The sequence below is a fragment of the Dromaius novaehollandiae genome, chromosome 5 (assembly GCF_036370855.1).
Source record: "Dromaius novaehollandiae isolate bDroNov1 chromosome 5, bDroNov1.hap1, whole genome shotgun sequence".
Lineage (NCBI taxonomy): Eukaryota > Metazoa > Chordata > Aves > Casuariiformes > Dromaiidae > Dromaius > Dromaius novaehollandiae.
In genome coordinates, this window is record NC_088102.1 from 42,505,994 (window position 1) to 42,533,258 (window position 27,265).

The 27,265-nt window shown below is 41.1% G+C and overlaps 2 protein-coding genes and 1 long non-coding RNA gene across 6 annotated transcripts in view; 2 read left to right on the plus strand and 1 right to left on the minus strand.

The window, feature by feature from the left end:
* LOC112980660 (cytosolic phospholipase A2 epsilon-like) overlaps positions 1-6,334 on the plus strand; it is a 36,826-nt gene extending 30,492 nt beyond the window's left edge. For 2 of the 3 annotated variants that reach the window (XM_064512593.1, XM_064512594.1), the window contains 3 exons: positions 381-547; positions 1,684-1,870; positions 6,126-6,334. In XM_064512593.1, the coding sequence (XP_064368663.1) occupies positions 381-547; positions 1,684-1,870; positions 6,126-6,334 (563 nt within the window). The remainder of the gene's footprint in view (positions 1-380; positions 548-1,683; positions 1,871-6,125) is intronic. The other variant, XR_010389409.1, reaches the window with a different exon arrangement.
* On the minus strand, positions 2,674-10,536 carry LOC112980662 (uncharacterized). Its single transcript, XR_003258467.2, has 3 exons — positions 10,449-10,536; positions 7,466-7,600; positions 2,674-6,753 (listed from the first exon to the last, which is right to left on the minus strand). It is a non-coding gene; the product is annotated as an uncharacterized LOC112980662 (long non-coding RNA).
* The window catches only part of EHD4 (EH domain containing 4), a 31,435-nt gene continuing 14,423 nt past the window's right edge, over positions 10,254-27,265 (plus strand). The window contains exons 1-3 of one of the 2 annotated variants that reach the window (XM_026095681.2): positions 10,254-10,588; positions 18,377-18,553; positions 20,169-20,266. In XM_026095681.2, the coding sequence (XP_025951466.1) occupies positions 10,353-10,588; positions 18,377-18,553; positions 20,169-20,266 (511 nt within the window). In that variant the 5' untranslated portion in view covers positions 10,254-10,352. Of the gene's footprint in view, positions 10,589-17,747; positions 17,831-18,376; positions 18,554-20,168; positions 20,267-27,265 lie in introns of those variants that run through there. The other variant, XM_064512595.1, reaches the window with a different exon arrangement.

Consider the following 27,265-nt stretch of genomic DNA (forward strand, 5'->3'; position numbering starts at 1 on the left):
AGGCACCAAACATCTTTCATATTTAGTCCGTTGAGTCACTGCTGTGCCTTTCTGACTTTTTCCCCTATAAATAAAACCTAAATTCACCTGACCAGAGTCACACTAAAAATCCAGAGGTGGAATTAATTTTGTTCTCCTGAGCCCAAGTTACTCCCTCTTAATTAGAGGAAAGCAAATGAAATTGCAAATTAAAGAGAAGTGAGAGGAACCCAGACAAGGAACCTAGAAATGACTGAACTGCAGCTATCAGCTATATAGGTAGGTCTAAGCCCAAAGAAAAGTTGAATTCTCTCTCTTTTGCTAACTCTTGGCTTTCTTCAGCACGGTAGTACATCTTTTGTATTGAGTACATCCCCTAAAAATAAATGCTTCTTTTCTAGACTGTGAGCTTGACTCCCAGCCCAACCACCTGACAGGAGCAACAGACTCCCTCATTCTGATTGATACTGCATTTGCCTTTGCTACCAGTTACCCACCCCTTATGAGACCAGAAAGGAAAGTGGATGTGGTTTTGCATTTCAACTACAGTTCAGGTTCACAAACAGGGGTGAGACTTGTACATTCTTCTTTAACGATATCTCGGCTTTATCACTGAGTTACCAGAATGGCTGATCTTCTAGTCAGAGAAACCTTTTTCCAATATCTGGGCAGAGTAATCAAGCTGACTGTTTACCAGGGTCACATATCTTTACTGAGCAGTACAAGTATTATCAGTAAGTCAGCATTTAGTAAACTGAATCTGTCCATTTTTTTGTACTATGCATATATGAAAGAAATGAAAGAATTGTCTTTAATTTGTATTTAAACTTAACATTGTGTTTATATGTATATGTGTTTTGGTTGGGTTTTTTTAGGCAGTTAGGTGTAGAATGAATAAAACTATATGCATTTAAGAATTATCTAAGACTTCTGAGTCTAAAGATGCCTTCCCACATTTTCATGCACAAGAAAGTGTACATTCAGAGCAATACAATTGTAACAATTTAAGCATTTGATGCAGGAGGACAGATATGCAAATAAATGTAAGAACAGTTGCATTTAGGAACTTGATATTCCTTAGGAATAAAAAGCCATCTAAAGGCAATATTTTTAATATCCAAATTGGAATTTAAATTTTCGGAGAGGCATGTGGAGCCAGATCCATCCTGTTTAACTCTAGATCCTTGGGATACCTGGGTGAGAAGTGTAGCTGTCCTGTTCTTCCTATAGTCAGTAGACTGCTCCAGAAGGTATTCAGACCTCTAGGTGGGAAGGCTATGAAAGTCAGTGTATTCTTGTCTGTGTGCAACTATGCCTTGGAAACGTATCAGCAGCCACAGAAAGTCACACTGTGGACGGGAAAGGGCACAAAGAGTTGTACTGCTGTTCTGCCACTGTTACCTAGAGATGCTCAGTGCATTCAGACCACCTTCTAGGAGTACCTAATTTAGTTGCTGTGACCACTGTAACATCGAGGTTCTGAAGAGATTCGGGCCAACTGCTATCTGGCCTTCCAGATCTTGGCTCCCTATCCAGTCTATGGAGAAATGTAGTTAAAACACCTAGGTTGGGTACGTGCCACAACCTGTCAGAACTTGGCCCTTACTCCACAAGCATTCCCAGTGAAATTGTTTTTGACACAAACCCACAGTGTCTTCAGCATGTTCTGACGTTTTGTCTTATTTTCCTATTATGGCAAACCAGCCTCTGAGAGAAGCCTCTAAATACTTTGCAGAACAAGGAATTCCTTTCCCTAAAAAGGTGCCAGATGAGCAGGAAACACCGAATCTGAAGGAATGCTACATTGCTGGTGACAAGGAAAGCCCAGAAACACCTATTGTGGTATTTTTCCCTCTAGTAAATGACACCTTCAGGGACTACAAAGCACCTGGTAAGTTTCCAGCAACCCACCACTTCTTCAGAAGCAGCAGCCTTCCACTTTCTCTTTGTTACTGCACAGTATCTATTGTTCACATCCTCCTGTAAACACTTACGGATTCAGAGTCCCACTATGGTATCAGATATGCCTAGATCTGAACTATACCAGGGACCATAAAATACAGAATGTTCTCTGACAGTAGAGCAGCAGCTAGGCTGAGCCTTGGACATGCATGCCACCCCTCAGATTTTTTCAGGGTTTTCATTGGTGGATTTTAGAGTTCACAGACAAAAAACATACTCTCTCTGTCTGCAATGGCAAAAATTAGCAGGGTTAGCAGGTCATTTGCTTCCATACTTCTCATTCCTTCCTGTCAGAGAATGCTCTTGGGAATCCAAGGATTTCATTGTTTCTAATCATTTCCAGGCTTACAGTTAGGCAGATAACCTTGAAAACAAAAGTGTGGACTAGTGAAGTGAGGAAAATATAACACAGAGACATGTGGACAGCTTCTGTTCACTTCAGCGAGTCCTAGAGTTTGAAATCAAGAGAGGAGTTTAAATAGCAACATTGCCAGTCACTTCAAAGCAGATTAATTTAAACAGGTATTTTCTCTTAATCTTCTCTCACAACTCCGTACTACTTCTCCTGGTGCCAAAAAAACTCAGTTGTTTCTTCTCCAGATGATAAAATCACTAACTTTTACTATGGAAACACTTTTTTTTTTTTTTAATCACTTCAGTGATTAAAAAGTATACTGAAAACCAAAAATCCTGGGATGGTATATAGTAGATGAAATTTAATAACAAAACACAGGTCCTTATTGTATTGTATTCTTATTTTTTTAAATCATTAACAATCATACAGTATTTTGACTTTGTAGATATTCTGGATTGAGTTCCTTGCTTATTTGAGATATGGAACTGGGATTTTTAACAGGTTTCGAGTATGCCAGGGGTATTTACACAGGTACACACACCTTTAAACTCAAGCACTTAACATAGATCAGATACCTAAAAGGTTAGTTTCTCTAGTTGCCCTTTCTGGAAAGAATCAGAGAAAGGAGAACAGCAGAAAGAACTAGAACAGGAATGGAAAATTAGCTCCTGTATATTGCTTTCTTTTACCTGTCTCTTTCCCTCTCAGTGATTTGCAGAACCCAGGGATGGTTGTTCCTAGCTTAGCTATCTAATATAAGGTACATGTTAGATGCTGCGCATGTCAACCTTGTCAACCTAAATTATCAGGGAATCTAAAATGGGGTTTTATTATGTGTGTAGCAGGTATATGTGAAGGCCTATGTGATATCTGCATATTAAGCGCATTCAGACAAGTCTGTGCTGTCTGACTGGTTCAGCTAGTAGCTGCAGGTTGATATAAAGAATCAGAGAGAGAATAGGTCCTGGTGGGGACCTCAGGAGCAGGAGCTTCTGCTGAACTTGCATGCAAGGGCACAGCTCACAGAGGGGGCTAGGAGGCTGCCGCCTCTCTGGAGGGGCCGCCGCTCGCCCGGGCTGGCAGGATGGATGCCACAGAAAGCTCCGAGGCTGGGAACAGAGGTCTGTTGGGCCAGTTACAGACAGAGATCAGCGATGAGCAGAACTCACAGCATTTCAGTACTGTATCCTGGCCCAAGCTAGACTGTACAGCATCTGAAGTATTAGCTCAATTACACGAACAGGCAGTTTTTCTGGAGCCAGCTCATCCATGAGCTTGTTCAGCAGTAAGAGTTTTGAGCCTGGACAGTATATAAGTAAAACTGACATATTTAAACTGGGTTACTTCTGCATTGGTTAGAGCATCTCATGTTTGGAATAGAAAGGGGAATTCCTCTGTATGAGGCTTAGTCTGCTTCATTCAAGAGTAGTACCAGTTGCTCATGACTCTCTGCAAAGCCAGGCAGAGTACATTTACTGGTCTTACAGAGACCCTTCCAGGATAATCACTTTGAGTGAATAAACTGATTTCTGGAAACATAAAAGGATTTTTTTGTAGCAAGACAAGCACAGAAAAGATCCATGTTTGAGAAGCTTCTCTGAATGCCTGAGATCCTTTCAGTGAAAGACAATGATGAGTTTCTACAAGATCTGCCGCCCTGTTTTAATATAGATATTGCAGATATTTGTGACTGAAGAGGTGGGTTATTATCTGTGGTAACAACCTGGTGCCAATTTAATGGTCTCATTGGAAGCTGATAGAAAAATTCTCTCATCTTTGGTGCTCTCACATCTGTGATAAGAGGGAATCAAGCATTATATTTCCTGTCTGTGTTAACCTTTGGTAACTATTGCTGATAGTTTTATCTGCCATTTATGTTCATTTCTCTGGTTGGCACTACTCTCTTTTCCTCATGCCAGCTGTTAGAAAACCTAAGGGTCTATGGGAAAGACAGGGAAGGAAAAAAATGTGACAACCCTCATGTCAGGGTGCAGGCTAACCTACAGCAGTGGATCTCTGGCCTAGGGTTGGATTGGAGCCCAGGAATCTGCACAACTAAACCAAATTCATTGAGCCTTGTCCCTGGAAGGTGGAAAATCTCCACAAACCTCTTTATTCTGCATCTGTACTAAAAGGCAGATGTAAGTTCAGTCTGCCCATGTGCGGTGTTGCATTAGTGCAGAGTTGAGCCAAAGCTAATACGGTCAAGCGGGCTTTTGACATTCTTTGATTGTGGGCAGAGAGAGCTCATGTTTGCTCAGAGTTCAGGAAGGGCAAGTTCGCATACTGGGTACAGCGTACAGCACCCTCAGCTCAGGTGGTATATGTTGCATGTACTGAATTTAGTGTATAGACATACTTTCACCAGCTCAGTAGGTGATGGTGTGTCCAAGAAAGCAGCTAAATAAAGAGCACCCTTCCTGCCAGTCTCTAGAGCAGATGGTCAGGTCCAAGCTGAGATCAGCTGCTGCACTGAGTCATAGGTGACTTGTGGAAGGTCTTAGAAAAACAAGTGAAGAGATGTGTTTTACATCTCCTGCATCCATAAATTTGTTGGCATTTGTGATCACAGGATAAGTCTTAGGTATTTGTCTCCCAGTACCAACAAGTTATTGAGGAGGTCCCTATGAATGTTTTCTCCGTGATAGCCTGAAAATAAACATTAAGTTTTGCATTAGTTTTGGATCTGGTTTCTATAGTCAAATGAATTAAAATAAATAAGTTAACTGAATTTGTCTTCAGGTTATAAGACATGATGTATCTAGTATTTTAAGAGATATCACTTCTAGGACTATCTGCCTAATTGTTTTGCCTGGGGCTGTCATATATATGTTGATTATCTGGGGATGATGACATGTGCATGAAAAGGTCTTTCAGTGTACCCTGCCATGTCTCAGTGTTTCAGGCAATATTAGGTTCATTCTCACTGCTGAGGTTTCATAAAGCTTGCAGTTTTTTATAGCAATAGGTAGCTTGCGGAAATTACGGTTAATGTTTGTGCCATCTGCTTCCGGGATATGTCCAGATAACAGCTCTGTGAAGTCTCTAGGTTTAGATAATAGAATTTAGTTTTTGTGGTCTTTTTTGTCTACCTTTTGATTATTCCTCCCAGTAGGAACCAAGAGCTGATGTAGCAGATTGTGCTAGGGGATAGCTGGCTGAAAAGGCAGGTCTGCTTTTGGAAATATCCTTTGTCTGAATCCCTGAAATGGGCAGATTTTCAGCAGCCTGTTTCTGGAACATGAAAGCATAGTAGAAAGGGAAATAAGATGTAAAGTCAAAGTTGGCAGGCACAGAAAGTGGCAGTGGCATCAGAGGCCCTTTGCTGGTAAAGAAATTATGCTGTCATGATGTCCGTGTTGCAGTTGCCTGCTCTGGGAGAAGGAGAGGAAAGAAAGAGTAATTGCGCTTTACTCATCACCTTAGCTAGACGTGCAAGGTGCTGCGATGGCTAGGAGATGGCAGCAAGGCAGGAGCCAGGGCTGGGAGAGCAGCAGCCTCTGGAGGGATACCCAGGGCCGGTGCCTGGCTGCGCTGCCAGCTCGGCCTGGGGCTGGAGGAGCAGGCACAGAGACGGATCGCAGCTGCACCCTCCTGTGTTCAGAAAGGGAACTATTTTATTTGTTTTGGCATTTTCTAGGATGCCCAGAACAACCTGTACTCCCCCATACCTCCACCAGCTCCTCTACCCCACTGCTACCAATCAAATATACCAGCAATAAAATGCCTGTGGAGGGAAATCTTGGGGTTGTGATCAACTGCACGTTTGAGAAACGTGCAGACCCTCATCATGTTTCGCTTATTATCCCAATCATTGTTTGTCCCTTAGGTGTGAAACGTAGTCCCTCAGAGATGGCAGAGGGTGATGTTGATGTTGCCAATACCTGTGGTCCATATTACATAAACAATCTGAGTTATTCAGAGGAAAACTTTGACAAACTGGTGAAACTAAGTTACTACAATGTCCAGAATAACAAAGACTTGATTCTTCAGGCCTTGCGCACAGCAGTGGAGAGGAAAAAGCAACATAAGAAATAGCCACCTCTGCAAAAATCACGCAGTGGTGATGGCATGTGTATGTCCCTGGTCAAGAGGGATCCCAGCATTCTGCCAGCTGCCCAGCACTAGGAAATATAAAATGAAATATCTGAGTCCTGTTCCGAGTGATCAAGGAACTTGATTAGAGAAGGAAGAAAAGCCAGAGAACACTAAGAAGAGCGCTCTGTTTGTCACCAAAAATTCTAAAGCCTGTCTGTCAGTAAAGGGAATAAACACAAAAAACAAAGCTCTTCCTTAATGGATTAATGTGCTTCCCTTGTTGAAAGCCTCAGGAGCGTAGCCAGGTGAAGCTGTACTATGCTCTTGCTTGCAGAAGTGACCTTTCAGGCCAAGGCTGAAATATGTGGACAAGGAAACGTGAGGAAGTTGATGTTGACGGTGTTTGTGCTCTACCTGTTCTATAAAAAGAGAGGATTGTAAGTCCAGAAGTGCAACAGAGGACAAAATCCATTGTTTCTAAAACAGCAACAAGAAGCCAATTTGTGAACTAAGGAGTCTTTATGTGAATGTAAATAAATATTAAACTTTATATAAGAAAACACTTTTTCGTGTCTGAGTTACAGCAAATATATTTTTGGAGGTAATAAATGTTACAGCGATTTATTTTAGGAGATTCTTTCTCTACAAGCAGAAAAATTAAAGACAACATGCAGACTGACTTCATAGCTGCTGAAAAAATATTGAAAAGAAATGATGCTTGCTCCAGACCTAGATGCAAACTACCTCAGGATCCTGAGATGGTTTGAGTTTTGGATTTCATTTAAGGCCCATCTCTCCAAGAACTGACTCTCACTAATTTATTTAATTAAACTGGATTTAAATGTTACTGGTACATGCTGAAGGCTTGAGACTTTAAAGCTTTTGAGAATAATACATTAAAAAATACATAAACAACATAGGCAAAGTAGATCTAAAGTTATATTTCTAATACCACTCACCCAAACTATGGTATCTTTCCCTTTTTTAAGTTGCTATAGAGCACTCCAGCTAAAGTTAATTAACTTTCAACTTGCTGACACTTTGGTCATCACATTAACATGGCTTCTTTTATATATTCATTCCATTTTCATGATGCAGATATAGCAGGTTTCACAGCAGCTGGATAATTACCTGGAACCTCAGCTGAATTCTGTAAAATGCTGAGCACCGCCTGAGTGAATCTAAATTCTGGGGAGAATTAGGCTGTCATGGAGTGTAAAGAGGGACATTCTTCTGTGTGGACGGAGTCTGAGAATTGGAAGTAATCTGCAAAATAAAATATAAGCATTTATAAACCTGTCCTCTATATTGTACAGGAATATACCTGAGTGAAATATATAGAACAGAGAGAGAGAGAGAGAGAGAGAGAGAGAAAGAGAGGAATAGTTCATTTGATTGTTAGGCAAAAATGATAAGGTATCACCTATGGATAGAGAAGAGTGTAGGTTTCTAATTTTCTGTATTCAAAACTGAATGTAGTTTGAGTGCTGTATTTGAGAGATGAAATCCCAAGTCTCCATTTATATGTTTTCCTAGAATTAATTTAACTTTTATTCAATTTTCCTCTTTTTTTTTTAATTTATTAGAGATCTTGTTTCTACAAGCCCATGGCACTTTGATCTGTTTCCTAGAGGCTTCCCTGCTCATCAGTTCTACTGTAGTCTCTTTTGTAAAGAAATCTTGATATTGTGGGCCTAAAATGGAAGCCTGATGAATCCCATTGCCTTCAACATCAGGGGTCTCCTCCTAGGTGGTTCACAGAAATGTAATTCTTCTGTTTACCACTTAGGTCTGTTGGAGCACACAGCAGGAGCCCGTACAGCTCCTGCTTGGGCTATATGCCCCAGGGTTTACCTCCCATGGAAACCAGGGAGCAGAGAAGGAGGTCATGTTGGTGCATGCTGCATCTCCTCGCGGTGTGGAACTGGATGTAGCTAAAGGGCACAATAAGACCTGGGAATTTGGAAGCACTCCCAGGTTCCCGTATAGTTTTATTGTCTGAAGGGCAAAAACTATCCCACTGAGAGCAGGAAGCATCAAGGCAGGAAGTTTAAAGACAAGCAGGACTAGGTATGTAAGTGCAAACACTTCCCTTCCCTGCCTGCAGCTTTCCAGGAGCCACGGAGGGGTCACAGAGAACAATGAACATTTACCTCATTTCAAAAGAGTACAGTGGAACTGAAGAAATAATTCAGTATCTCTGAGTTCTCTATATTCAACAAAAATATAGAGGAAAATGACAGGGATGATCAAAGAGGGGGATCAGCTTCCACACAAAGGGTAAATAGGTAAAGAATATGCAACCTAGGAAAAGGACAGTGTGAATGAAAGGGGGGAAGATAGAAGATTTGGCCTTGGCCTGAAGGAGACGGACAGGGAATGACTGCATCTCTCCTCTAACAGAAGACCTCGAGGGGATGAAACAAAAATAGCAAATGTCAGGTTCAAAGTAAACAAAAGAAGGTAGTTCTTCACACAGCATGTGGTTGATTTATGGACCTCTTTGCCACTGGATGTTGCCGTTGATAAGTTTACATGAGTTCAGGGGGAAAAGTCATAAAAAAAACAAGACAAATGTGAAACTGAACTTTTAGAAAGGGGATTTGCAGAAATGAGGAAGCCAGTCAACAAGACCCTACATGAAGTGATGTAAAATCTTTAGACTCAGCATGGAAATTGCAAAAAAAAGGTTGCAAAACACATGCACAGGCCTAAATAAAATGTGAAGCAAGGAACCAAGAAAAGGCAGAGTGGTTAAACGCTCAGAGGCAGAGCACTGTTAAAGCCTAACATCTGTTCTTTGAGGAACAGGGCAGGGAGGGAGGGGACAGGGAAAGGACACATCTAAACCTGCTGATGTGTTTAGAAAAGAGCAGGAACATATAAAGGGTAACATGCAAGATGGAAATTAGGAGGAGGATTGTGAAAGGTAAATATCTAAAAATGTGAATCAGTAGGTGTGCTGGACCAGCTAAAAGTAATTATGATGATGGGAATATTGCAAAGAAGACAAAGACTTTATCTAAGCGTGCCACAGGAAAGATGTACTTCTAACACAACGTTTACACACAGATTTAGTAAAAATTCCCACAGTCTTTTTTAACTGTAAGCCCAAGCATCTGTGCAAATGAGCACAAATAAAACTTTCATGTCAGAGAAATATTTATTCATTTTATTGATGTCTTAAATCTGTTAGTGAATATGGTATTTTTTCCATTAAAATCTGTTGTAAAATTAGCGGAAAAGGTCATCTTCTTAGGCGGAAGAGCTGAGGTAAAAAAGGGCAAGAGCTGCAGTTAAAAATGATGGCCATATCTGCTACCTAAGTCCCACAGCAAAATTTTAATGTCATACTGAGAATTTTCACTGTATTTAGGAGAGAGTAAGTTGTTTAACGTAGCAGCTAACCCCCACCGCATTTAGTCACGCGCTTCTTTGACATCTGAGGACGGTTACAATCTTCAGAAAAAACGTGAAAATTCTGGCAAATCTCTAGTCAGACCCGATTTGTCAAGAGCTTCTGGCTTCCACCTCGAGGGACAGAGGCTGGTACCAGCAATCTCCAGAGGCAGATCTGGGGCCAAAAAACCTCACTGGTTGGGGGGGGAGCCCAAACCCTGCACAACCAACTCCCCCCCCCCCCGGACACGGAGTATATATTGCAGGGAGACGCCTCGCGACCTGCCTTTGGCTCGTTTCCGCGAGGGGCCGAGCTGCCAGCCCTGACTCCCGTCGCGCCCCTGAGGAGACCCGCGGCGGGGGGGAGCCGCCGGCCAAGGGCTGCGGCGGGCGGGCGGGAGGCGGCGTCCGGCTGCGCAGCCCCCGCCATTAGGCAACGTCGCCGGCAGGACGCCGGCGGCACCGCCGCCACCGCCCCGGCGCGCAGGGCGGGCGGGGGCCGGGCCGGGCCGGCGGGCGCCCGCGGCCCGCCCCCGCGGCTGCGTGCGCGGGGAGGAGCGGCGGGCGGCGGCGGCGGGGCGGCAGAGCGGCGGGGTAGCGCGGCGAGGCGGGCGGCAGCATGTTCAGCTGGCTGGGGAAGCAGGGCGCCGGGCGGGAGCGGGGCGGCGGCAGCGACGTGGTGCAGACGGTGACCGGGGGGCTGCGGGAGCTCTACCTGCGCAAGCTGCTGCCGCTGGAGGAGCACTACCGCTTCCATGACTTCCACTCGCCCGCCCTGGAGGAGGCCGACTTCGAGAACAAGCCCATGGTGCTGCTGGTGGGGCAGTACAGCACCGGCAAGACCACCTTCATCCGGTAGGTGGCGGCGCCCTCGCCGGCCCCCGCGCCCGGGCGGGCGACATCTTAGCGGCGCCGTGTGGGGGGCTCCGCGCCCCTCCTCCGCGCTGCTCGGGGTCCCCTCCGCCCGCACAGCCCCTGCCCGCGGCCCCGCGCAGGCAGGTGCCGGTTCCGCCCGGGAAGGCTGCGCCCCCTCTCGCCCTCGCGGCGGCCGGTACCTGCGGGGCGTTAACGGTTCCCCGCGGCGCCGCGCTGCCTCGCCGGGTGTCAGGCCGCTTCCCCCGCTCGCGCCCCCCGGGGCGAAAAAGCAAGATAAAAAGGATCGCCTGGGGGTCCTGCGGATGGGCTGCAGCCCCTCGGGCAGCGTCCTGCTTGGGAATATTTTCTCAATTTCGTGTTCTGCTGGGAGAGTGTAACGTTGCTGTCTACTTCCCGTTAACTTTATCTAAGTTATTTCAAGGAAAAACAGTCACTTCAAACTATTTTGCCATGGCTGCATCAGTCATCACAGACTATTTAACCTTTTCCTTCCCGTTCTTTCCCAAAAGTAGCTTACTGCAGTAGATTGTATGTGAAGGTAGGGGAGAAATGGGACAACAGTTTGGGGCAAAAGACACCATGGTATCTTGAAAGTCTTTTTCCCTGATATTCTGTTTAATTACATTGAGTAAGAAATATCACTAGTATGGCAACCTAACAGTAATGTTGCTGTTGTCATATTTTCTGTGTCTTCTGTTTTCCTTGGTTAGTAACTATGATGTTAGGATGCTGAAGCATGTCTCAGTTATTAGGAGACTGAATATCTTGTATGTGTTTGTTACAGTATTTGGCTCTTAAATGCTTCTTAGAAATCTCTAAGAAAGATTATTTAAAACTTTCCAGAAGACACTGAGAGGTCAGCCAGATCAAATTTTTACTTCCTCCTTATATCCAAAGTTCGTTAGTCTTTCTTGAAATTTTACAAATCTTTCAATTTTAGTGTCAAAGGTTACTGACAACCCTACTGTAACTCTTGGCCTTTTGCACAATGAAAAGAACCATACTATCTCCCTTCTTCTGCATTGAAGAACAGTGTTTGCCTTGACTTGCCTGAGCACTTCTCAGATGTTTACAGAGCCAGTCATGTTTGTTTTCCTGTTTCACGGCTAGCTAATTGGAAGCTTAAAGCAGATCTTCGTTCTTTGCTGGTTATTACTGAATTCCTGCAGACACTTATGTACAGTGTCTTTGCTCAGAGGAGTGAGTAAGAATAGAAACAGGGCTATAACGAAGAGAAACTTAGTTTCAGGATCCCCAAAGGCAGCTGCCAGAAAGTTTGGGGGATACCTTGGGTTTTTCCTGACATTCGATTAGGCATGCTGACTGATTGTCTGTCTGTCTTACTGGTGTTCAAATTAAAAGTGCTTCGTGGGCCTGGGTATAATTCCAGATAAGTGTTCTTCTTGGTTTATGAACAAAGGAAGGTGAGAGCATGGGTAATTTTGAGACAGAGTGGTCCAGACTGACTTACTAGAACCTGTTCAGCCTGTCAGCTGAGTTGCTGTGCCACTTGCAATTCATAGGTGTTTTTTTTCCCCTGTTCCTTTTCTTATAGGAGTTTTCCTTAGATGAGAACACATGTTCTTGATTTATAGACATTCACATTTTCTGCCCTTTGTAGTTGCCTGTATTTGACTGGAGTATAAGTCAATATCGGGCTTAGAAACACTGATATTCCTTGTAGGGCTTTAGAAATATTTTTGGTACTGCTGCTTTGAAAGTAACCAGTTACTGCTTTAAATGTGTCCTGTAAAACAGTGAGCAATAGGGCTGGCTGATATTAATGCACTGTCTGGTCAAGAAAAGAAACATAATTTATTACAATTGTTTCCAGCCTTTTCGCCTAACTTCCCAAGGAAATGAGGCTTCAGTGGTCACCATCGGTGGAAGATATCCTGACAAATTTTGAACCCCCTGGCAAATGTCAGCTAAATTTGACAGAGATAAAGGTTTCAAAGGTGTTTCTTAAGAGCTTTATTAAAATACCTGACTGAGTGGAGGAAGAGAATTCTACTGTGGTCTGCCCTTCTCTTCCCCCCTTTTCTCCTCCCGTCTTAGGTAGATTGCAGTATGGTTTAATCCCTTACTAGGTATCAAAGAACTCGGAAAGGAATTCACCCTTGAGACCCAATCTGTAATAAAACAGCTGTTATTGCTTCTACAGAACTGCAGTCTGACCTCACCATTAACACCATCCCTGGGGAAACCAGATAAATGTTCATTACATCAGTGTTCACTATAGAATAGATTAAAAACTGTCAGTATCAGAGTGAGAACACACTCCCTTCAAAATGGACAGCAATTTATGATCGCAGTATAAAAGTTATACCACATTGACTGACATTAAAAAGGCAGTTTTGAGATGAAAAAGAGCAAAGAAGTGAGAAGTGAAATACTGCTTGTATATGGAGGCAAGACTTATGAAAGAAGAAATGGGAAATTATTATAGTGTCCAGGTCAACCACGTATAAATTTTCTAATAGGGTGAATTTTCAATGGAAAAGTGCTAGCTTACTCTGTAAATATTGTTTTAAGTCAGTTTATTATAGATAATAATTTTTAGAATTAAATTTGACTAGATTTTTGTTTTCCATCAGCCTTTTAACAAGTAAACGTTATTTAAAATATTAATTAGAACTCCTTTCTATTCCCCTGTTCTTCATTTCATAGTCAGCTTTTTATGGAGGACTATGTCTTGAATAGGAAAAAAGGATCATATACTTCAGTGGAGGAGGTATTTGTTTTGTTTTTTATTTCTGAGGCTATACAACATTATTTCATCTAGATGAATAATTCCTCTGAAGATTTGCTTAGGTGTTTGTTACCTTGGTGGCAGATGGAATTAAAGGAGGTCATACTAGATCTACTTTAGTGTTTACTATTATGGTTATATGTGAACTTAAAATGTTATTATCTGATAAATATTCATTTTGGATTTAACTTCCTGTGCTGTTAAATAGAACAGGATAATTCGATGGAGAAGTTATCATGAGACCTGTACATTTTTAGAACTCCTGACACATCCACCCCGTTTCCCCTGGAGGAAGAAACATTTCTTTTCTGGTGGGAAACACCCCCCCCCCCCCCCCCCCCCCCCCAGGTTTCTAATTCTAACAGTGTTTCTGATCTTTCACTAGATACTTTTATGCTCTTTGCACTTGGAACATTAAAGTGAAACCAGACAGTTTCACTGTCTGAGTAAGGTGTAGTGTGGCAATATTGTTTTAAGTCTCTGACAATGCTGACAATTCAAATACATCCAGGCCCAAATAGTGAGGCTTGCTTTTGTCTGATTGTCTTTTAGTGGGCTGGGAGGACGGGTGAGAGAGAGTGTTCAGCTTGCCTGTAAGCTGCTTGACAACATACCTGTGGTGCTTCTGCAGTTCTCTCAATTTGTCATGGCTGCTCTAGAGGAAGAAGAGGGGGAAAGGAGAAACAGAAGAAAACTGTAATGTATCAGAGATAGGAGCTAGTCTGTGCAAATCTATAGTCTCTGATCTCTTTCATTCTCATTAAACTTCTAGTCTGTTATTATAATGCATTTGACTTGTTAGTAACTGTTTGTATTTTAGAAGTATAAGAGACCGACTTTTTTAAGAACTCGTCAAGATGAGGAAAAAACAGTTGAATTGCTCAGCTTGCCAGGCTATGCTTTTAGTTTCCTCAGAAGTTATTCAGAGGTTAAAATGGTAGACTTCCTTCTATTTAACTTAGCCAGAGCTGAATTTTGTAAAAGCACTATATTGTATGCATAATATTTGGAGCTTGCAAGAAAGTTGCAATTTGTTGTGTGGCAAGAATGGGCTGTATCTTTTTGTGGGGGGAAAAAATTGTTCTTAATTTCTCAGGTGTTAGAAAGCTGAACTTCTTTCATATTGAAACTGCATGCAATGAGTTTTTATTCAGAGCAGAATTCTCATACAAGAGCAAAAATCCTGTGCTAATTTGTGCTTGAAAAAAAGTGTGTGTGGGGGGGGGGGGGGGGCTGGGGAGCAGTAGCTAGTTTTGAGTCAAACAGCCTTATCAAAGGAGGCTTCAGTTTGTGTCTCCCTACACCAGAACAATTGCTAGTGTATCCTTTTCCAGTGCTGCTCAGTCTCGCGAGCCTGTGTTGGTGTTAGTGTGGCTTAGCTGAAGCATTGAGACCTTGGATGGTTATCAGCATCAGCAGCACTGAGTAGTCTTTGCTGTCTCTGGAACTTCTGTAAAACAGTTTCCCATAGTTGGGCTACAGGTCTTGCAGAGGGAAATAGAAGGATGTTTATTAGCCAAGGAGATAGGTTATGGCCCAGGTAAAAACAAAGGGAGAAGAGCAAGTGCCTTGAGTCAACAGGATGTCTGTTGTTTGATCCAGACTGTCTTTGGGACATATGCTATTTTTAAGCATTCTTCCTGTGAGCCTTTTTGATCTCCCTCTCTACTGAAAATTCCTGAGAAGGCCATGAGGTCATGGATGTTAAAAATTCAGGTATTTTCCTATCTTACTGTAGCATACTGTACAAAAAGTTGAAATGTTTCTATTTATGGAAGACTAGTCTTCCCTTTTGTGCAGCTAAGTAAAGCTGATATTTTCATGTTCAAAGGAAGTGTGATAGCTTATACAGCCAGCACTCAAGATCTAGGGTTTATTTTAGGCTGTACTGATTCTTGATGTGTGACTGTCAGACAATATCTTAATTGCCATTACTATGAGCTGCCTGTGTCTGTTGAATATCTCTACCAGGCCTGGTACTGTGACTGTTGGGTGGGACTCAATATTTGGAAGAAGCTCTTACCTACTGGATTGTTGTCATTACAAAAACTCGGGTTTTGTGTTTTACTTTTTGTTTATTTTTAAGCTGTATCTGTGAAGTGAGTTTGAAAGTATCACTGCAGTTCAATAGCACTTATGTTTAAGTCCAGTATTTTTCTAGTTATTGGAATATGCAGATAATTTGAATTTGCACTGTTCTTGTTCTGAGCTGAAAATCCAGGTGTTGGAAATCCTAAAAGGTGCTTAATACTTTCAACTCTTCATAAATTCTGCAAGTGTTGCATGTGCTAGAAGTTTCATCAGGAGGCCATGAGATTACTGTTTTGGTGATCTAAAGGAGGAAGACTGCTGAAGAGGCATCACCGTGCCTGCCAGGTTCATAAGCTTGTGATGGATAGCAGTTATACTATTATCGTGGAGGTCTGCTATTCTGCATTCAGGTCCCGTGACACAGTTCTGTGTGACTTGGTCTGGGACTTTTCTTATGCACATCTGATTCGGTGCAATGTTGTTTGCTGCCGTTCTGGAAGCTTCTTGTCACTTGTGTCAGCACCTTATGAATTGCTTGCCTTCTGTCAGCAGGAGTCTGGCAATGATGATTCATATCAAGAAAAGAACTTAGTTATGAATCCCATAGAGATTTCTTTTCTCTTGAAAAAGGGGCGGTGAGGAAAAGCAGAAATGACAGATTTTTAAAACATAGAACATTTTATCATGGCAAGTTGAAATCTCATTTTAGAAGTTAAAGTATAACTAACCTTTCAAAATCAGTGCTGCAGATAAAGTCTAGTCTGACCTTAGTTTAAAAAAAAAAAATAATAATAAAAGGAAAAAAATAAAGTGGCTGTTGCAAATCAGTCACCACAAACTGCTTTAGAGGACTATAGTCTGTCATGGTGTTCCATGAGAAGGTAGGAATAGGCTTTTCTATTTCAGGAATTTAGCTCTTTGCTAAAGCACTTGAAACTCCAGTGTTTCCATGCACAAAGTTCAACTTCTGAGGTCCAAAAGGAGTCTTTCATTTTGTTCCTTCATCTTTACCAGAGAAATCATATTTGGTGCATTGTACACTCAGGCAGGTGCAGAGGTTTTCTCTTTTGGAAAGGGGTTTGTTTTATTCATCTGCTCCTGTACATCAGGTACAGGTTATTCCAGAAGCAAAACAAATTACTTCAGCATTTTCTGTCCTCAAAGTTCTTATGTTCCTCCTTTCCCATAGTTTTTAGCATTTTTTTTAATTTGGAAGCAGAAAGTTGCAGTAAATAACAATTAAGTAACTGTTCTCTGCTTTCAGCCTCTTAGATCATAGGCTCTATGTCAGAAAATAGAATTGTTCCCTGCAGCTTCAAGTGAAAATACTGAGCTGCCTGGAGCTGGTTTGATAAGGCTAGTAGAAAGAGATCTTTGAAATGGTTAGTGTAGATTTAGTTTTTTAAAACTAGCTTCTGTGCACTGACACTGTAACTGCTTTGAATGTTTCGGCACTAGAGAACTGAAAGACAAAACAGGATTCTTCAGCAAGTATAGATTGTGGCGTGTTTTTGCAGCTAGAGCACCCTGCACGTCCTCTCAAATCAATATTGCCTCATTAAATAGAGGAACAGGCAAGTGTTGTGAGATTAAGGACCAGGACAGACCTACTGCTCAAAGACTGGTGTCAGTCCTAGAACATGCTCAAAGCTGTCTAGTAGTGCCTTTGGATGTGGGACCGTCACCCATGCCTGAAGAATTCTGGTTTAAATCCAGGTTGATTATTTAAAACTAAATCATAGTTGGTCAAAATTGGTTTGAAGAACTCCAAGGTGACATGAAACCTGTGGAATTAATAATTATTGGTAAGACTTAGTTGATTTGAGAGAGGATTTTAATGCTCTTGTCAAATTACAGCATACTGAAAAAGCTACTAGACCTTAGTCTTTCAAGGTGATAATTTTCAAGATGGTGCTGTTGTGAATGAAGACAGTAGTACTGATATACTGTAAAAGTAAAGAGGGTGGTTTGCTCCTTTTTTGAAAAGTAGCCATTGTCATAGTGTTGGCTGGAGTAATCTTGTAAGCTGGAAGCTTAGCTGATAGGCTCATGTGTTCTCTTGCTTCTCACTTCCCATCCAGGGAGAGGTGCCAGCAAGCTTTTGAGTACAGGTTTCAGTTCCGTTAAGTTTTAGCTTTTAAATATGTGCATCCTTTGTTTGGTATCTTGTCATCTTGAAAGTCAAGACTTGCTGTGTCAGGCTTGGTCTACTGAGTACATGATGTTTAGCTTCCTTGGGAGAAGGTGTAAAAGTCTTTCTGTTGGTACAGCATTGCATGACTTGATGCCTCAGGGAAGTAAGTTACCTTTAGGCCTGAAGTTCTGCAGGTATAACTTTGTTAACAATTATTATTTGATATATAGGCCAAAATGAAATCTCCTTTCTTCACTCACAAACAGATGCAACTGTATTACCTCAACAAGTGTCCTATGGCAAGGTGGGTTGAAGTTATAAAATCTTACGTTGTAACTGAATTCATGTAAGGGTTAGATCTGTCAGCAAACTGACAAGTCTGATGGGCTGTATTTCAAACCACTCTCTCTCAGTACTAGCAGCACTCACAGCTTGAGGAGACATACAAAAGAAGTGATGTCTTGTAATGTAAGCAGTGTGGTGTTTGCTAGCCATCAACAGGCCTAGCAAAGTACTCTAACTACAACACTGTGATCATCAGTAGAAGCATGCATTTGAATGGTCCAGGTGCTATAGTTGAGAGGCAATACTTTCCAGCCTGTTTTTGTATAGGAATTGACTTTCTTTATCATATTACCTAGCTGTTGTGAAACGGAGTTCACGTCTGATTTCTTTTTTTTCTTTTTTTCCCCCCTAGCTAACAGAAATAGTGAAATGCAGGGGAAAAAAATGTAACTTTTATGACTCTAGGGCATATACATCCTTGGGAATTTTCAAAATAATTATATGTATTTATTTTTGTCATAAATCTCAGTTATTTATTTTGTTCCTTTGTGTTCTCCATCTCTAGGTATCTGCTTGAACAGGACTTTCCAGGCATGCGCATTGGTCCAGAGCCCACCACAGATTCTTTTATTGCTGTGATGTATGGAGATTCAGAAGGAAGTGTTCCTGGAAATGCCCTAGTTGTTGATCCTAAGAAGCCTTTCCGCAAACTCAGCCGCTTTGGAAATGCTTTCCTGAACAGGTGAGATTTTCATTGTTTACTGTCCTTTGCTTGTAAGTTTAGTTTTCTACTCCAAGCATCAATGTTTACTAAGTCTTTTCTACTGTGTTCATTTTGAACAATATGAAAAAAGGGTAGTCAAATACAAGTAGGAGTAGTGGCGGTTCAAGTAAGTTAAAAGTACGGTACTGCACAAGATAGCATTAGCATAGAGCTAAGTACGTTTTTAAGAAAATGGAGGAGGAAAAACAAGTCAAGGTACGTATGTGTATATAGATTACCAGAATAGAAAACCATCGTTAAAAACAGTTCACAGAAAACTGCTGTAACACTTCACCTGTTGACTTGTTTGTAAGGCATTAGGCAGTTGAAGCTTTGGATCAGTTTGGGCATAAATCTTTCTGTTTAAACTAGTAGATTAGTACTGTTTAAAAACTACCATCCAAAACAGATCTGTTCTCTTAGCTCTATTATTGCTTTGTGCTATTTCCTATGCACCAGAGTTCTTGGTATAGCTCTTTAAAGCTGTGAGTTGCTGAGATGTGTAAAAAGGCCTACACGGATGGATAATATTTGAATATACTTTCTGAACAAACTATTTATTCAAGCTGCTGGTGATTAATTTTGGAGCTGACCTCTGAGCAATCTGATAGACACAGGAGGTTAGTGTTAAGTTTTGGGTGGTGGTTGTGCATTTGTAAAAAGGGGAAAGTTGTTGAGGGGCTATGGGCAATGCAGTAGGTAACATATATAACAGGCTAAATATTTCCAAATCAAAGTTATTAATAACTTTCTTCAGATGGTGTGAGCAATCACCTTGTTTTCTTCCTGTATTTGATAGCAATTTGACATGGAGGCTTGGTTTTAGAAGACAATGAAGTTAAATTGGTTCTCTTAACAATAAACTCCCCTGTTTGGCTGATAAACTCTAGCTTATGTGTTAAGTTCATCATGTACAGCCTTATCTCTTGCTGCGCATTTCACAGAAGAAAGTTTACAGCTGCTTATTATGTGGCTTGGCTGTCAGTTTGTTGAGAGAGAAAAAATATGTGCAGTGGGAAGCTGCAGTTAAGCCATATCTTAAATAATATTTTTGTGGCCTAAGGCCTCTTTCTGTGAAGTTATTAGCAGAATTCTATCCTCCAGAGCACTGTTCTATTTCTCTGTCTCTCTATGTCACTGTGTACTAGGCTGTCGATGCAACTAGTTAATATGGTTATATTTTAAATTCTATTTTACACAATATCTAATACTTACACAGAACATGTAATAATACTACACATTTGGATGAATGGGTAGCATAATTCTGTGGCTAAATGACCTGTCTAGCTAGCTGTGTCAGGTCCTAAATCTTATGCAAGCAAGGTCATTTGCTAGCTGAAAATATGTACATTTTATATATGACAAAGTAACCAACTAAATTATTCAAATTATTTTGCTCCTTGGTGGTTGTGGTATTGCTGTATTACAGTACTGTAAGCAACTTATCTTCCCCAACATTTGCATTTGCTCCTTAACTTTGCAGCAGAGGTCTTCAGGCTTTAATCTCTTAAGTCTGTCTAAAAGCAGATACATCAAGGGAGACTTTCAGTGTGAGCTAGAGCCGTTAATGTGTTTCTCTCCTTTTTTCCTGCAGGTTCATGTGTTCTCAGTTACCTAACCAGGTTCTGAAGAGTATCAGTATCATTGACAGCCCAGGCATTCTCTCTGGAGAGAAACAGCGCATCAGCAGAGGTGAGTTGCAGGGGTTAAAAATAACCAAGTTCACTAATTCTAATTTTGCTGTACTAGGAAAGCCATTATGCTAATCCATTGGGCATCTGTTTTAGTGGCACTGAGCAGTGCAGTTTCGCAGACTTTCTTAACGCAAGGCCCATTAAAACTGTCTTAAAGATGGAAGTAGGTTTTGGGAATTATTCCATTGGAAACTGGTGATATTGGGACCTCTCCTGCTAATATGGTTGCAATTAATCTTCAAATGGTTATGGTTGCATGAGCTGTTGGCTAATTAGTGATTTCTTTCCTTTGAGAGCCTTATTTTCATTATTTTAATGGCTTTCCAATAAGTAATAATAAATAGGCTCTTATACATACTATTGAAAATCGTGAATGAAGGAGTGTTTGATAATGGCTATAGCTCTTCAAGCTGGTTATGTTTAAGAATAGGGGAATTTGGCTATGAATAAGGTGTTCTTACTGTAGCCACAGTTGCTAGTGTTGCTTACAATGTTGCTCAGTAATGTCATAACCTAGTTTTCACTCATAGGAAAAAGTTTAGGTAGCAGGAAAAAGAGGGAGTTAAGACCTGAGAGGGTCAGGAGACTGGTGGAATGAAGCGCCCCAGTGTTAGGGATAAGGATAGGGCAAAGGAGTTGGTTGTCTGTGGGGAGCAGATAAGAACTGCCTTTGCTCCTAGGAACGCCTTCCCTGCATATCTTTGACTATATGATATCCCTGAGTTTTTCTTCCTTTGTGGGAAGAAAAGAAGTCTCCACTGATGTCTCATCTTCCATAATACCCAATCTGTCATCATTGTTGAAGACCACTATTGAATAAATTGTTTTTTAAATGTATTAGATCTAAAAGCTTCTGTCTTACTGATAGCCTGTGTGATTACTGTGAAACTGCAAAATAAATGAGGGTTTTCTTTTAAACAAAACAAAACTAGAAAACATAGAAAGTGTCTTAAAGTTGCATTACAAAAATTTTTAGTAGGACTGCAAAGTTGAGCACTGAAAAGTACAATTAAGTTGTCGGAAGGAAAAAAGCCTACATGTGATGTTTGTCTCAGCTGTAAATATCAAATAAGCTGCATTGTATTTGTTGTTCTGATACTGCTGGACTTTTCGGTGCTTGGCTGTGTAACTATAATGTATTCTTAAAGACAGCTTTATGCTTTTAGTCCAACTAAATGTGTAAGTGGCACAAACTAGAAGCTAACACACTGACATCAAAAAAGTTATAAAGTAAAAAAAATGCAAATAGCTGGAATGAATTCTTGATCTTAGTTTATTACTTCTGTGGGAGGCAGCTATGGTTTGAGCTGTCAGATAACCGTTGTAGAGAGTTCTCGTCCTGCATACTGAGAGATTCCTTTCCCCCTTGGAAGAGCTTCCACTCTGCTCATGAGGTATGGTTGGAAACTGAGTCTTACCAGCCATTACATCTGCACATCTATTTTAATGTTCTGGTGCTATTAATTAGTAATTTGCTGCACCTATGGCTGCTCTTTGTTTCAAGTGGTTCATCTATGTGGTATTTTTTTGGTACTTCATATATTGTGAATTATGCTTCTTTTAAAATTTAAAATTCTACAAAAAAATTGACCATGTTTTTGCTAGGTTGTTTATGAAATTAGCCTGTCTTTGAGAAACTATTAAAGCAAGACAGCATCATGCAAATCATTTTCATCCAGGTTTTTTTCAGTCGCATTTAAGTGTGTGTCAGAGGATTCTACAGTTCGAGTTACAAATGGTAGCCATCTACTGTGTGACTTACTGTGCTGCCCTCTGTTTTCAGACTTTTGCTTAGGGAGCGCACTTGTGTGTGTCTTGCGTCTGTGGGAGGGGAAGGAATCAGTTCTTTAACCTGAACCACATCTGGGACTTCCTAAGGAAATCCTGGAATGAGCACAAATGTGGTGGTTGTGCAGCCATAATCTTTAGTTTAAATTGCACTGACAGGATAAGATTAACTTCTATTAATAATACTGATTGAACAAGTAAAAATAACAAGTTGGGACTATTAGCATGGCCAGGTTTTGATTTGCTTTTTTTCAGACTGTAAGCAAAACTACACTTGCTTAATAATATGGTCTACTAAATGTTTCAGGATTCTCCTTTTTTAGTCCATGTCAGAATATGTCTGTTTTGTCCTGTTCATTGCTCATACAGTCATGTGAAGCATTCATCATGAAGAGTGTTATATTTTCCTACTCCTAATAAATTGGTCAACTAGCAGAGATGAGCAGCATCAGTGCTCTACCTTTGTGCGAGCAAAGACTTCAGTGTTGCCAAACCAAATGGGCAAAACAAATACTGCAAGTTGACACATGCAATTTTAAATGAAAATGACCAAATGCATAACAAATATTCATTAGTCCTTAGAAACCTTCTCATCGTATGTTCATAAAATGGTCTTGGTTTAGATTCTGATAAAAGCAAAGATGGTCTTAAATCTCTTTTTTTTTTTTTTCTGCTTTTCTGTTTAGTATTCCAAGTTCCTTTCTCCTCCACCAAATTAAAATAGTCTCATCTTTCTTTCTCTCTACTTTGTCAATTAAATTAAGGGAAAATGTTTGGCAGCCATCAGGTATTTGCTACCACTGCCATAACAGTATGGAAGTAAATATGAAATACACAGACAACTAGAGCATCATACTAATCAGCCACCGAAAGAGTGAGCGATTGTGTGATTAAAAGTTTACACTATCGTGGCTTGCCTAAGAAGTTCCAAGACTTCACGTGTGGCTATGTCTCGCTAGCAGTCCAAGGTTGTTTGGCAGGTAGCCTTGTATTGCTTAAAGGACTGTGGTTCTTTGCTGCCATCTAGAATTGTTCTTTTGAATTAACAAAATATGCCCATTGCTTTACTGTTCAAAACTTTTTCTTGATGGCATGTGCCTTATCATTTGCTTTTATGGCCTAGTTGTCCCTGCCCTTTGATAAGGTAGACTTTCACCAAAGTCGACAGTGCTCAGTCACAAACTTTTCTTACCTGTTTCACAGGGTTTAACTTGACTTATATTTGCATCTCACGACACGTTTTTTGATGTGTTAGGAATTTGTTAAATAATGTAACTTGGCATCTTTCTTGTATTAAAACTGTGGGTCTGCTGTATGCTGTTTAGCTTTAACCAGTCTGGTTGTATCATAAATAAGGCTTGGGGAGTCACCTTTAGAGCATTGTGTTCTCTGTGCTCCAGGTTTGCAGGGCAACTGCTACTGAGCTTTAAGGTTTCACATAGTTAGACACCGGCATGCACTGAGTAACTACAACTGAGTATAGGAATTATTGCATGTTCTTATGATTGTCAATACTGTGCTCCCCCTTATGGTTTTGAAATTTTGCATAGTCAGATATGCTTCCTGTATATGATTTCCTGACTGCTTATGCAGTTCCAGTACAGATGGTTTTGTGTAGTACAAATTTGACTCGTCCTGTGATGCTGCACATTGCAAGGCCTGTCTAAATTGCTTCCTGAAGGATTCAGGCAGACAGCAATATGTTTATGCTACAAGTCTAAATTAGCACATTTTGAACTTCAGTTGTTTAAATTCCTTTCTAAATCACTTTGTGTGCAAATATAAGCAGGATTTTGTAAGAGGGTTTCTGGAGTCCTTAAATGTGTTTGTATCAAAGAAAGTTTTATTTGCATACCTTCAAACCAGCAAAGGTGTTTTCCTATAAAATTTGTGTTGTTACGCCTTACACTCACTGGCTGCTTCTTATTGAAGTAAGGTGATAGGTTGTGTGCTTCTCTGGAACCACCATTTCCTTTTGCTTAAACTCGTGACAGGCTTAAGTATAGGGACTCTTTGCTTGTGAGGAAAGCTATAAACATGTGGGGCGATTCTTTAGGAGAATTTATTTTCTGACAATTTCAAAACTTTATATTTCAACAGCTTGAACAAATCTTATATTTCAACAACTCAACTGAAAGCTTATAAAACTTTTTCTTTCCACTTCTTTTCTAAGATTTCCTTTTTCTTATGAAACTTGGTGCTATTTTTTTTTGGAAGAATATATCTAAGAAGATGGGATTTTCATAATGCTGTAATCTATATGACATTAACACCTGATAAGTATTCTTAGATGCTTTCTACTCTGCACATTATTAGTTTTTGTTCATGTATTTTGTCCTAGAGGAGGACGTTTGGCCAGTTTCTAATACTGCTGAGCAGCAGTTTTCCTTCCTGGTGATGTTTTGGTATGTTGGGAAGAGAAACGACCATTCTTAGCTTACAGAATCTTAATGTAAAGGTTTCACTACTTTTCTTTGCTTTTATTTTTCCCTCTTACCACTAAGCAACTGCTTAGCTGCTTAACTATCAATGGACATAACACCTGCGTAATGATAGGATTTAACAGATACCACTTGGAGTAAAGTGAACCCCTGCTCAGGTCAATAAAGCTATCAAACATTAACTTTCAGTTTTAAAATGCAGGGGAAAAAAATTTCTTCCCCAAACACAGGGTATGCATTCCTTACCAACATGTTTTATTTAAAGCTTTGGAAAGTTGACAAGGTAGTCATGAAAAAAGGAGCTGCTCACTTTCTGAAGGATCAAAGATCCACACAGAGTACAACATTCAAAGCTGTCTATCTTTTGACACACCTTCCTGCTACTTTTATTGGCTGGCGCATGTGCTAGAAGCTTCCTGCCTGACTTTGCACTGGCTGTAAGTAATTTGAAGAGCAGGCACAAATGTGCCAGCATTGTCACCTAGGCAGGCAGTGGGAGGCTCTATACTGCTGGCACCTAGGGATTGCATAAGAAGGGTCTGTAGCATCACTAGTGATATTTGCAAAGCTGCTTTCAGACACAAATGTCTGAACAGGCACCAAGAGCTGAAAGAAACAGTGAGGGTAAGGAGAGGAAGAAGATGAGGCAATGGCTGCCAGGACATGGGGAGGAACTGCTTTTAAAAAGGGAGGGGGAAAGTGCTGCCTGTTTGCATGATTTAGTGTTAGAATGACTGTCCTCTGTATGATTAAAACAGTTACTCAGAGTATGTAGCCACTTTCCTGTTGCAGTGTTCAAGGCCAGGCCTTGATGTTTTACTGTAAATGTCAATGAATGCACATGGGTGGGGAAGGAAACACATTCCCCTGTCTCATGATTGTCTCCCTGGGATGTAAATGGTAACTGAAACACAAAGGCAAGGGTTTCAAGAAGCATGGGGAAAGAGCACAGGAAAACGGACAATATTGGTTAGTCTGTATTTTTTTTTAGAACTGACATTATTTAAATACTAGTAATTTTCTGAGTTCAGTCTGGTTCGTGAAATGTAGTTGTGGACTAAATCAGGTAATACACATAATTAAGCATTGTGTCAGGCTTTCCCTTGTGGTGAGGTGCAGTGCCTTCTCTTTAGGTTGAGGCTGCCCAGAGGAGTACAGTAAGAGTGTTATCCAGGAGTGCTGGATTGAGACAGGTTTTCATTAGCACAACTGGAAACTTCCCCCAGGGTAGGAGTGTTAGCAAAAAATGCATCTTTCTTTGTGGGACTGAGCTGCGTTTGAAAGACTGGGCTAGCTTGGATGCCTGCCTGTGGCAAAACCATGAGAAGAACAACAGATTTCTTTAGGGTAAAGGCTGTTCTCGTCTAGGTCCAGAATGTGTCAGCATCAGTTTTGTGGTACCTGGACGGCACTGGCAGCTGCGATCACTCCAGCACTCTGTCCTCCCTGGCTTGATCTAGAAAGTGGAAACTGTTCTCTGAACTTGGAGGCAACTTGTCACCGTGTTCCTCTGAGAGGTGCCTCTCTGCTACCGCTTGTGCGGGAAGCACTGGACACTACGTCCCTCTGCTCTCAGCGCGTGAGTGGAGCCCGTCATGTTCCCTGATTATTTTCCAAATTGTAAAAGCTTTGGGGGATGGTTTTAAGGCAAGTCAGAAATAATTTACTTTGAGCCCCAAAGGGAAAGTATGCCATTTGTTTACGTGTTTGTTAGTAACTGGCACATAATATTGACCCACACTTGTACTGCATGGATTGCATAGTTTTATCTGAGAGTGTGGCTGTCCTGCATGAGGCTGTTCCTTTGCTCTGTGCCAGAGGAAAGCTAGCCATCATTCCTGTCATCCGTGTTTGCAGTGCGGCGAACCACTTGCAGTCTCTCTTGACTTTTTCATCTCTTCTGTGTTGTTTTGTTCTCTTCTCCTTGGCAGCCTCCGTGCTGTGCCTGTTACTGACGCCCACTAGCCGAGTACCTCTGGTGCCAGCACGAGCTCGCTGCCTTCCTCCCCGTGCCCGGGATGAGCTCCGGAGCTCTGCCGTGCTGTGGGGAGGCTGCTGCTTTCCTGCACCCGTTAGCTGGGCGGAAGGATGACTTGTTACTGTGCGCTTGCAAGTAGGTGCTGTAACTTCTGGTCATACAATGTAGACATCCCTCAGGCAAGATATAACTGTTGACAGCAGTCTTTAGGACAAACCTTTGAAGAAATAGCAAGAGTAAAAGAGCAAAGAGTTTAGAAGCTATCAACACAGGGTTTTTTGGTCAGGTTTTCCTAACTGATCAGTGTTGAACTAGTACTGCTCAGCTTTGAAAATCCTACTTCACGCACATACAGAGTATATGGCAGGATCTTAAGCGTGTTGTATTTCACAATGCTGTGTTATGTTTCCTTTAAAGAACATTGCTTTGAATTATGGGATAGATAACTGCAATTGTGTTCTCTGTGAATAGGCTGGACAGAGTGGAACAATAGTGAAATTGGCCATGTGAAACCCTTCGCTGAAATATTTAACCACATATCACTTCCCTGTACTTTAGATATACTATTAGGTCAAACCACTGAACCTCTGGAGAAAATAGGTTCACTTCTGATGGCAAGTTTTCATTAAAATTAATGGTTTTTCAGATTTTTTTAAGCTGAGATCTTTCTTACTGATTTTCAATGAACTGGATTATCTTCTCAAAGGAAATGCTTTATTTCATATTTAAGATGAATTCATTGTTAACATACAGTTGTTAATGTACATATTGGTGTTTATACATATTTACA